The following is an 11,799-nucleotide window of genomic DNA, read 5'->3' as shown; positions in this document are numbered from 1 at the left end:
CAAGAATGACCGCCGCATGACCAGTTTGCCTGGACTGAGCATATGGATAGGTTTTCACGTCGTAGAAGCTTTCTGGGTTCCTCTAGCATATGGTGTGTAATAGGATAGGGAGGTTATTATAAGATGCTTCGAACGTACCCCACTTATGGATTTATGTATCTCGAACGAACCATGTCTTTATGTCTTATGGTGTGTAAGACTATGTGAGCATGAAAACTTGCAATAGGTGTGCTATGGATGCTTAGAAATACTCTTATTTGTCTAAGGATGCTTGAATGGTAGTTTGAAAAATTTCTGCGATGCTTGTTATTTTGAATTGACAGGATGTTCGGAGATTCTGGAATCTTTTTTTCGGAAATTCCGATGCTTGTTATTTTGAATTGACAGGATGTTCGGAGATTCTGGAATCTTTTTTCCGGAAATTCCGAAACTTACGGAAAACTGGAATTTTTGGAAAAATCTCCGGAAATTCCGGAACTTGCTGACAAAGTTGGTTTAAGTTGTGGAAAATTTTAAGTTCGACTATTCAACCACTCTAGTCGACGTCCTAGATCCTTTCAGATCATGATGAGATCTTTCTTGTGTAAGGAGGGGGTTTTCGAGAGTTTGACCGAAGATAGTAGTTTAAATATTGCTTTCGATGAAATGCATGTTGAGCTTGCTTATTAGTTAGAACTGTAACTAGAAAACAATAGGTTTTTGCTACCCTTAATGATGTTATCATATATAAGGTGAATATACTCCGTGGCCGACCATAAAATATAGTCTATTACTTAGTCAGGCTATCCAACCGTCCAATCCAGCTCATCCGTCCCACGTCCAGCGAGGTGAGCCAGTTTCTTTTTCCGCTGGGCACGAGCGCGTTGCCCGCGGCGCGTCCGTCCGTCATCCCGCGAGCCGAGCGCGTTGCCTGCGAGCCGAGCGTTCGTCCGTCCCATGAGCCCAGTTGATCGGTGTCATTAATCGGACGGCGGACGGCGTAATCCCAGGAGGACCGGTCAAGCGCGCGATCATCGTTATGGCATTAAGCGACGTTTGATTGCTTGCACGGCTGAAGCAATTCTCATGCATCCAGTTTCTCTCACGCGATGTTGCCCCACGATCATGTTACTACAAAGCAATGCCCAATTTACTAGAATCCAATTTACTACAACGCATTCAGTTGTACCAGAACTCATTGTGGGTTACCACAATGCGGCATCATCATTTTACCACACTGAATCAATCAACACAAGGTATTTATCAATATGGCGTGATCAAGTGACTATAAAATTGTGATGGCCAGTTTACTAGAAGTCAATATAACGGAAGTACAGCATTGCCTTAGAATGATGTAACACAAACATAGGTTTTCTGCTATGCTTTTCCTCTAGGCTGAAGCTCTTTGGAGCACATTCCATTTTCCCTGCCTCATTCATGTGGTGATATAGCGGGGAAACAGTTACAGTCCTTCTTGGCCAACGAGACGCTGATTGCAGCACGTCGTTGGTATCTTCAAATGCACCGGCAGCTGCATGCCGCCCAGCAATCAGATAAATTTAAGTCAATGCAGAGTGTTTGTTTGCTGTCATGCTGCACGGAATATTGAACTCATTCAGTTGCAGCTGGTAGGCCAGATATTGAATCTACCCTGCCGGCTGCTTAAGTGAGTGCATCATGCCCAGAACCTGCAGAACCTGCCAGAAGGTTTCATCCCCTGCAAACCTCAAAATAACAGGGAGAATAGTAAATAATACGTTCATTGCAAAACTATGAAGAAATCATGTAGACGTAATGTGTTAAAATTGAACTACCAATGTCATTTGGTTAGGAGAATAGCCTACCAGAACTGCTTGTTACGAATCCAAGATTCTACATTTACCATAATAAATCAACCAATTGTGATCTCCAAGAATCTATTTATGAGAGTTTTTCTAAATGATTTACTAGAATCTATGTACCTTGTATGTGATTTATGGTATACATAATTACTAGAATCTGTGCCCCCTTATATGTGATTTACAATACTTAACTTCAGATGATTACCGCGGTCGCGTCAGAATGATAACAAGAAGACAATCATGCTTTTGTATAGTCCTGCCTTGGGTTTATATGGAACCAAATTTACAAGAATTAAGTAACAAGAATCTATGCATTTACTATACCATGATGATAACAAAGAAGCACCGACCCAAAAGATGACCAAAGACTAATTAACATTGTTTTTGCCTACTGAACACAATGATCATTCTAGTAGCCGATTAGTAATAGAAGGAAACTAGCTTGCAGGCTAAAAAAATATGGTTGCTGCTCCTGTGATTGAGTTGCCAAAAAAAGGTGATGATGAAATCGATCTGAATAACGCTCATGCTAACACAATCTTCAGAAATCAATCTACTGTATAGGGAGAGGGATTCACTCTGACACTTTGTAGTCTACCGCTTCCTTCTGCTGATAAAATAAGACAATAAAACACTGATTATGCTTACAACTGGATTTCCATTGGCAGTAATTTGCTCCATCTCTTGTGCGCGTGCGCTGCGACGGAGGTCCATCTGCTACTGCAGGAAAATCGATTAGCTGATATGGGTGCACGGGTGATGCTGGTACTGTTCCGGATCGAGGTGCACGGAGATCCATCAACATTCATTCTGCATGCAGCAATAAAAATTGGAGGTTTGTCACAAATTTGAAGCACAAAACAGATGAATCGATGCAAGCTAAGAAGTCCGTACCCATTCAGATAAGTGATTAGCATGGATTCCTAAATTTACAAAAATACTGACCAAGTTCTGACACAAATGGTAATTGTAGTTCCGTGATACATAAAGGACATATCCACACAAATGAACAACTCTTAAACATGTTGAAATCGGCTTACTTAAAAATAGTAAATTATATGGTGAATTTACCGCGGTGAAGGAACATGAAGGTCTCCTACAATTACCATTATTGTTTTCAGTAAAATTACAAGAACTGATGGAAAAAAAACTGAATAAATGGTATGATATATTTACAATAGCGCTATGCACCTAAAGACCATCGACTCTCACTGAGAGAAATTACGAGAATTTTGAAATAACTAAAATTTTAGTTCCGTGAGCAAAAGATAAAAAGAAGGGCAGGTCGTGCCAATCATATTCGCATTTGAGTTGCCACAAAGAAAATGTTAAAATTAGTGATGATGAAATCGATCGAATCGAACTACTTGTATTGAGAGAGGGGATTAACTCACGTAATCGTATTCTGATTTCAGCTTCAATTCGTACTACAATCAAATCTGATGAAATGGATAGAATGGGATAGATTGGGCTTACCAGAACCGCTTGGCATCCTAAACACGACCTGGCCAGGGTCTCACCGTCAGCAGGCAGCCGGGATCTGACGCCATCGCCGGTGAGCCGCTCCAGGTGAGGTAGGCGATTCAGGAGGTGAACTGACTAGTGACTAGTTCACCAGTGCGCAGACAGATCATTTGTGTGAGTAAAATTACTATGTGCTAACTACTGTATGGAGTTAATCTACAGTAAAGATTTGAACGTAAATTACTGACAATGATTTACAAGAAACACACTTGCTGATAAAGAATTAACATAAACCTATGAATTCACAATAACATTGACCAAATTCTGATATTTCACAAATTTAGTAGTAAATCAACCACAACTCCATTGTATTTAGTAGTAAATCGACCACATCATTCAAAATCGCGGTACCTCAGAAAGAGTAGTAATTATATCATGTAGTTACCAATGAGAAGGGTCAATGAATGTCTGGTTAACTTTCGAGAATTATGTACGATTAAATTTTAATCGAGAATGTGTGAACTCCTGCGTATTCTCAAAAAAAAAAGCATCTCCCATCTATTCATACACATCAACCTTGGGAAAGTGTAGTAGTGGCAACCCAGAGACAAGATGATGGAACCTTGCTATAGTATCTCCATATAACCATATCTGTCTCACTCACTTGCACAAGTACAGTTACTGCCCTGGTTAACAGTTTACTCCTACATTTGACTGGGCAGAATTAAGCGTCGCATGTTTCAAAACCTGTAGAATCGCAGCATCATGTCATGCTTCTAATTCACCCTACAGCAAAAAAAACACACTGAACTTTACGCCTTTATAACACAGGGAACCTTTCTGACAATGCCTATATAGTTCAACATCCCATCTGTAACAGCAGCAGGGCATCATCGACTATCTACTTATATATGGATCGTCAATGCTGACTGTTAGCTACCTCTTGAATCTCCACCAGATGGTTTCGTTTCCAGGTCAGCTTGCACGTGTATAGGCAGATCAATCAGTCTTCTAATTCTTCATTGTCCATGGACTCTGGCTCTGATCAATCATTCTAATTCTTCGTCGTCCATGGACTCTGGCTCGTCGGGGTGTATATACTGCTTCATGTATTCTTCCTCGATCGTCTCTTTGAGCAAAGTTAATCTCTGGATGATTACTGGGTCGCTCATCTTCCTTGCATCCATAAAATCAGTCTCCTCCTTGTTCAGATGGTACGAGTCGAGCATCATTTTGATCCATTTGTGGAGTTCGTTGGGAGTTCTGCATGCAAAGAACAGATCAATGATGCTGAATAAGTCATGTCTGATTAACACATGGGAAATAGCTAATCACACCAAGCGTCTTAGCCCTCAGCTCAAACAAAAAAGTAAAATGGTACCCATTTATTTATATTACCATATTACAGTAGCATCTAGCTCAACAGCTTGTTTTCTCACACATGATGAATTCACTTTATTCTGGTCTTCGAATTTCAGTCTCATATCCAAGTCTGAACATTGTTCCACAAATCATTACGTGGTTTTTCTCTTTTGCAAATCTGGTGCAACATGGAGTCCAAACAATGTTTCTCTTAACCATTTAACACGTATAGCATAGTGTACAGTGCTGAACTTTTTTACTTTTCATGGATACCTAAGAATGCAGAAAAACAGCCAAGCATTTACTCATTTAGGCACTCCTGAAGGATAACTAGTTAAGCAAACAAAAAGGGGATGAAATACTGCAACTGTGACAAAAGTAATATGCCATATCATGAAACAGCTTTGCAGGCAATGAAATCAAGAACCACACTTCTTTGTCAACAAATTCTTACGTGTAAAGAGCATCTTCATCCTTGGCTTCACGCTCATCTCCTGGAGAGAAAGCAGTTGCAAGAGCACCAAATCTCTCTTCAGGATCTTCAATATTCAGCAGATACTTAAGAAGCTTCATTTCTGGAGGTGAGATACTCTTGAGGCTTTCCTTTGTAGATGTATAAATATGATACATTATGTCCTTGACCTAAGCCATGCATATGAATAAGGGAAGGTCAGCTACAAGTTTTAGCCACTAATTTTGTACTAGAGTATACATTTATCTCTTCAAAATATTAACAGATACTTAATACACTGGTTATCAGTAGGTTCCAAACTTAGTTCGTGGTTTTATACAACATGTTGGTGATTAGGAACTCAAATATGAAATGGAAACCGAACCTACCTAACAAGAGTCTGGAAATCTCATGTCATGTAATCATGCAAGTTACTTTGCTACAATTTGTAAAGATCCTAAATTATAAGATTGCACTTATAAAAGGCATGCTTTACTTGATCAGATTATCCTACTTTGTACATTACATGAATAGAAATCGTCTAGTACGTATATTAGTATACTATTATACAATGATGTATGGCAAAATTTTATAAAGGAACATGGAAAATAATCCTGACATTGCAAAAAAAACAACTATAGGCTATTAAAAAGGGAGATGTGGGGACTAGTTGAGCCACTAGCTTAACTATAACCATGGTATTTTACTACACTTAATCTTGTTTCCATTTCTTGTTAGGTAATATTAGCCAACCAAAGAAGCTCAAGCTGCTGCGAGTCTGAATATGTATAATGATAAATTACATGGTGACAGACAATAGAAGTAAAATCACTAAGCATTCACCAATACTCAAGTTTTACATAGAACTAAAAATAAGAATACTGTATCAAAGGAAATAGAAAAAAAATGAAAACAAAACTTCATGTAAATTTACCAAACAATAAAGCATGGTGGTATTCCATACAATTTCAAGGAGGCCAAACTGCTTGTATTTTATATTTCTTATACGTAATACCATATCCTATGTTTTCCATTGCTCAAGCACAAATCGCTATATTTCTAGCCTTAATGGTCTACCCTGTTTGATACTGGGCGAACCAACACGATTGCTTATATTTCATCGAGACCGACCTTATCCTTCATAGTTGTAGAGTCTTTTGCAGCAGCCCAAGCTCTGTTAATGAGAAGAATTAATGATGAATCAAGTTGTTTAGCCTTAGCTAAGCTTTTGATCTTGTCACAGGCATCCTCTAGCGAAGAAGAATTCAGTATATCGTCAAACTTTGACTGAGCAGATTCAATGTCCAACTGTTCCAGTGTACAATCGTATGCATGGATTGCAGATAGACATTTAGCCCCAAGCCTGACAACTCCTGCATAATATTGAGAATTAATCAGTCCATAAGATAAAGTATAATACCCAGAACAATAGTCGATAGCTACAGTGCAATTCATTTGTTTGTCAATTCGCACCAAAAGAAGATGGCAATAACTAGACTGATAATATGTTGACCCGGTCAGCAGACCATCCAGACAAAGCAAAAGAGAAGACTAAATAACGATGACCTAAATGGCTAAACATAAATTCTATGTTGTGCATGTAACCTTTTTATCCACCTTTTGAGATCTACTTGGAATTGAACTAGAAATCATGCTCCATGTTCTCAGGAAACTAGAAATCAGGTTCTCAAGCTCAGTAAGTTTCAATATCCTTATCATAGTATGAATATATGTTAGAAGCTAATCACCTTGATATGAATGAAGTAATGAAGTTTGACATGTGATTAAAAAGAATGACAGAAGGTAGATAGTTACCATCTCTCTCATCAAGGCCATTATAAGCATTCACAAGGAAATTAAGATGGCGGAAGAAGTCTCCAGTGAAATCCTTTCGTCGTCTTGCAACAATAGCATTAATATCAGCAGGGTTATCTCTGAGCTCAGTGAAGAGTTCCATGTGCTTCTCTATTTCATCATCGATCTGAGAAAATAATTAAAAGTATGATGAATATTACAAAATTATGAGATAATGTGCCTAAACATTTCTATTGCTTGGTTACAAATCTACAATAATATTGTGTAATACAGATAGCTGAAATCCTGAAACTGGCAGTAACAAAGAATCGTCAAAGCACACTGGATGATGGTGCATAAAGAGACCAAAAAAGGACTTTACCTTCTTGACTTTTCTAGCAAGTACAGCCAACTTTTGCTTCAATGAAGAATCAGTCTCCATATCTATGCGCACTTGACAACGTTTGTAGAATTGTTTTCTATACCTCTGCCACTCCTCCCTAAACACCAATACTTTTTTCCAGTCCTTTGTCTCTGGTTTCTTGTGCATGAAGAACTCAATGAACTTGTCACAGATTTCAGTCATCGTGTGCCCCATCGCAACTTCAGCCTCATTTTTGTCTTCTGCTTTAGCAATAGCTGGAGTAGCTACACAGCCTGCAATTACATGTTTCTCGTGATGTAAGCAATGTTTAAAATTGCCGGCTAAGTCACTTAGCGGCAGGTGTCTGGAGAAGCTAAAAACGCTAAAACGGGCTATAGCCGGCTCTAACTCCAATTTAGCGGTATTCCTTCATAACATACAAAGTTCAGTATATATCTGTAAGAAACAGACGGAAGAACACTAAAACAGAGAACCAACACACAAAGTTCATTAGATGTGGTGTCTGCTTGTGCTTTGGATAAGACAAATGGTGTGGAGGAGTGCTGACCTTCCTTTTCCTCAGCAGCCCCCGCCACCGCACGTCGCAGATGCTGCCGGCGCTGCAGCCTGCAGGTCTCCCCAGTCACAATCTCCGCCGCCACAAGCAGCAGTAGACGGGGATCTGCAGCCGGGGGCAGCCGCAGCTGCATCCACCTCCGCAGGTCGCCAGTGCCGCTGCGGGTCCCGCCGCATCGGAACACACCAACCGCCGCAACCGGAGGTCGCATTATCGCAGATGCCGCTGCCGTCGCCGCGGCGTAGGGTCGAGAGGAGGTGATATTGGGCCAGATAGGGTTAGGATTCTTGGCTGCTGCTCTTGTACCTCTGTTTTGGGCCAACGCACGGTGATATTGGGCTGGCGCCTGGCTGCTTGTCGGCCCGAGTGTATGTTGCAATGGCGCTTAACGAAGGGCCATTTAGCTGTTTTAACCGGCTATTAGCTGAAAAAAAAAGTTAGCGCTAAAAGATAATATCTTAGCCCGAAGCTTCCCAAAGGCTATAGCGGCTATCTATGGATGTAAGGCACAGTCAGGGCCGGTCCCGAGATCTGGAGTGCCGGCGCGAAAATAAAATTAGCCCTTTCATATAAAAATTATAACAAATATATATCTTTACCTATTATTAAAGCAAGTAACGTCTCTGCCTGGATTTTTCGTCCGTCGTGTCATTTTGCAAAAAATCCCCTGATGTTTTTTGCAATCAACCCGCGGTCCACTTTTGAAGAGACGGGGGGCTCGGTTGCTAAAAAGTGGAAAGGGAGGGTGTTAAAGGTGAAAGAGGTTCTCTTTCTTAGAAACAGACATCCGCCTTCCCCACCTTCGGCCGCCTTCTCCTTCCCTCCCCTTTCGCCGACCATCTTCGGCCGCCTTCTCCCTCCCTCCCCTTTCGCCGGCCATCTTCGGGGGAGAAGGTACCGCACGCCGCCACCCTGCCCAACCCCCCCCCACCTGCGGCACCCACGGATCTGCGCCGTTGCCGTCCCCCTCCCTCCCCTTTCGCCGGCCATCTTCGGGGGAGAAGGTACCGCACGCCGCCGCCCTGCCCACCAGAGAATAATTGCCCTGAGACACGGATCTGCGCCGTTGCCGATCGGAGGGCCCCATCGGCCCCCCTCACCGTTGCCTTCCCCCCTCCCCGCAGCCTCCCCCCCTGGTGAGCGGCGCGCGGGGTGGGAGATGGACGGCGTTATGTGGCAGCTGGGCACGGCTGGAGAAGCGTCTCCTCCTCCTCCACTTCCAGGAGGAGTCTCCCGCCCGTCGAGAATGGCCACGGGCATGATGGTTCCTCCGTCGCCTCCAGGAGGTCGTCCGCCTCCATCTCCGTGAAGGTTGCGCGGCTTCCGATTTCGGACTGACTTGGGGCCAGACTGTCAGGAGAGTTCGCTGCTCAACCGGATCTGAATCGAGGCGTAATCGGATCGGAATCAAGGTTGCGGTTTTTCCTGTATATAAATAGCTGCGGGGTCGGGCATCTTGGACATGTTTGTGCCAGACTTCCAGTAGCCCAGGTCCTTCTCGCCGTCGCCAAAGTGCTCAGCAACACGCGCATAGATCTCCTCCATCGACGCCAACAACTTGTGTGCCCTAGCGTGTGCGGCTTCTTACTCTTCTTCCACAAAAGGTACGTAAGCATTTACTTAATACGAAGCTATTTGGCCTTTAAATTCTGTGTAGCTTTTTTCCCTCGTCAAGCTTTTTCCCCTCTTTGAATTTTGGCATGAATCATGAACTGCTACATAATAGATGAGCTTTCTGAGTCATTGTGATTATCTGGTAATTTATCATGTTATTTCTGAGTTCAAGATAACTCTTATGTAGTTTATGCCATGTATTCCATGTCTCTTTGTTCTGTCAAAGTGTTTTGGAAACAAACATTAATCGATGTAATCTTAGTTATAAAAAGCAATCAATGAAATCTTGAGTACAAAGGCTTTCCATAAGTTTAACACAACACATGTTATTTCATTGAATTGTTGTATGTGTTTTACTTAACAAAAATCATCCTGTTATATCTGTCTTCCAAATGTGTCCCAAGTCCATGAATCACCAATAGTTTCCTCTTAGGCCATGATTCCATTGTCTATATGTTTTCAATTTGGTTACTGATTAGAGTTTTTTCAATTTTGCTGCTTTTGTAGAAAATGGATTCTTATAATAACATTGAATCAAGCATTGCTGATGGTTTAGATTGTCGACCCTTAAAGAAAGCAAAATGTGAACAGTTGAATGATTGTGATCTATCACCATCGCCTCCATCATCCACCTCCCTGGCATCATCATGTGATAACATTGAATCAAGCAATGTTTATGATTTAGATGCTCAGCCCTTGAAGGAAGAAAAAGGTGAACAGATGAATGATCTTGACATTTCAATGTCGCCTCCCTCAGCAACCACCCTGCCATCATCATCTCCGGTTAGTGTTTTTCTTGTTCATTTAATTTAGTGTTTTGGTTAATGATTTGACATTTTTATGTTTTTTTTTCAGGAAAAAGATCCTTATATTATTGATTCAATTGTAGCCAAGAAAGTGTCATGTTCTGATTGGATTGACTTTGAATCAGATAATGACAGAAGAATTCTTTTAGATGACAAGAAACATGAAAATCATCATGAACAATTCAAAGTTGATCAAACATATGACTATCTCCCACAAGGTATGTTTGTATTATTTTTTTTTACTGTGTTGTTGTTTTGAACTTTTAACATCACCATAAATTTTTTGATTACTTGCAGATTATGAAATGACGGACCTGGACTACTGTGCTCTAATAACAATAGAAACATCTTTGGAATCTGATATACTTGTGAAGATAGATGACATCTTTGTCACACAATCTCAATTGTCATGTTTGCTAGATCCAAAAAAATTCCTAAATGATGATGTAAGTACTTAAACTGAATGTTTTTCGATTAACATTTTTTTCTTTTGTAATAAATGTTTTTTATTTGAATCTTTGTAGGTCATCAGCGCGTATATATGTTGCATAAAGTATCAAACCCATTTAGAAAGTAGGAATGATGTTAAATTTTATTTTGAGAACCCCTTTATTTCTGTAATTCTAAAAAGGGATGGCAAGCTTGGTGTAGGTCAAGATGGTAACCATATGACAAAGATTGTGAGAAACTATCTAAAGCATGAAATGGTAATTTCTATCTCTATAATTGACATGTTTTAAGATTTTTAGATTTTAATTTGTAACTGTTAATGTGTTGTACTAATTCAATTTTTCATTTTAGATTCTAATTCCAATAAATATCAAAGAAACACATTGGTATTTGGCTATTATTAACACACAGAAGTGTGAAATACAAGTACTTGACTCGTCGTGTTGGGACTCCAACCGAGGTGATCTTGCCGATACGGTCAGTTTTTTCTGCATTCATATTTCTTTGATATTATAAATTGATCCTATATTTAAATGTATTTTTTCTGTTATTATTAATTTAACAGCTGCAAGGACTACAATTTCATTTGGACAAAATTGGAAGGCAACAAAACTTGATTAGCCATAACTGGAAAGACCTCCAGGTTATTTCATGGATAATCACAGAACAACTACAAGAGCCAATTCAGAAAGATGGGTAAGTTGCTAAAATATATGCTATCATTTATAAAATTATTTATTTTGTTGTTTGGAGTACTCATTGTTTTTTAACCATGCAGCTCATCTTGTGGACTGTTCATGCTCAAGTTTATGGAATACTGGACTGGAGATTCACTATCTCATCCTATTACACAGGTTTTTGTTTTTTATCTTATGAAATAATATAAAGTCAATGACATGCTAATTTTTTACAAGTTCTAATAATGATTGCTACCATGCAGGAAGATATTAATTGTTTTAGGTATAAGTTAGCAGGCATTCTATTATGTTGGAAAACAAACACAGCACAAACAACTCCTAAAAATATCTCATTGTTGGGTAATTCAGATGACCAAAAAGAACCCAAGGCAACAGATTCATTATTAGAGGAAACAAAAT

At 40.1% G+C, this 11,799-nt stretch overlaps 1 protein-coding gene and 1 long non-coding RNA gene across 2 annotated transcripts; one reads left to right on the top strand and one right to left on the bottom strand.

Moving 5' to 3' along the window:
* Positions 1-3,897: 3,897 nt before the first annotated feature.
* LOC101767304 (uncharacterized protein At4g37920, chloroplastic) lies at positions 3,898-8,105 on the bottom strand. The gene is made up of 6 exons (XM_004981632.3): positions 7,824-8,105; positions 7,274-7,548; positions 6,913-7,078; positions 6,229-6,470; positions 5,101-5,288; positions 3,898-4,547 (listed from the first exon to the last, which is right to left on the bottom strand). Exons 1-6 carry the CDS (start codon positions 8,041-8,043, stop codon positions 4,334-4,336), a joined length of 1,305 nt encoding a protein of 434 aa, XP_004981689.1. The 5' UTR covers positions 8,044-8,105; the 3' UTR covers positions 3,898-4,333.
* A 2,304-nt stretch (positions 8,106-10,409) lies between these two features.
* Positions 10,410-10,818, top strand: LOC111255771. Its single transcript, XR_002675707.1, has 3 exons — positions 10,410-10,470; positions 10,550-10,698; positions 10,777-10,818. It is a non-coding gene; the product is annotated as an uncharacterized LOC111255771 (long non-coding RNA).
* Positions 10,819-11,799: the final 981 nt, after the last annotated feature.

Source organism: Setaria italica, chromosome IX, assembly GCF_000263155.2.
Source record: "Setaria italica strain Yugu1 chromosome IX, Setaria_italica_v2.0, whole genome shotgun sequence".
NCBI classification, from domain to species: Eukaryota; Viridiplantae; Streptophyta; class Magnoliopsida; order Poales; family Poaceae; genus Setaria; species Setaria italica.
This window is presented reverse-complemented; position numbering and strand designations above follow the sequence as displayed.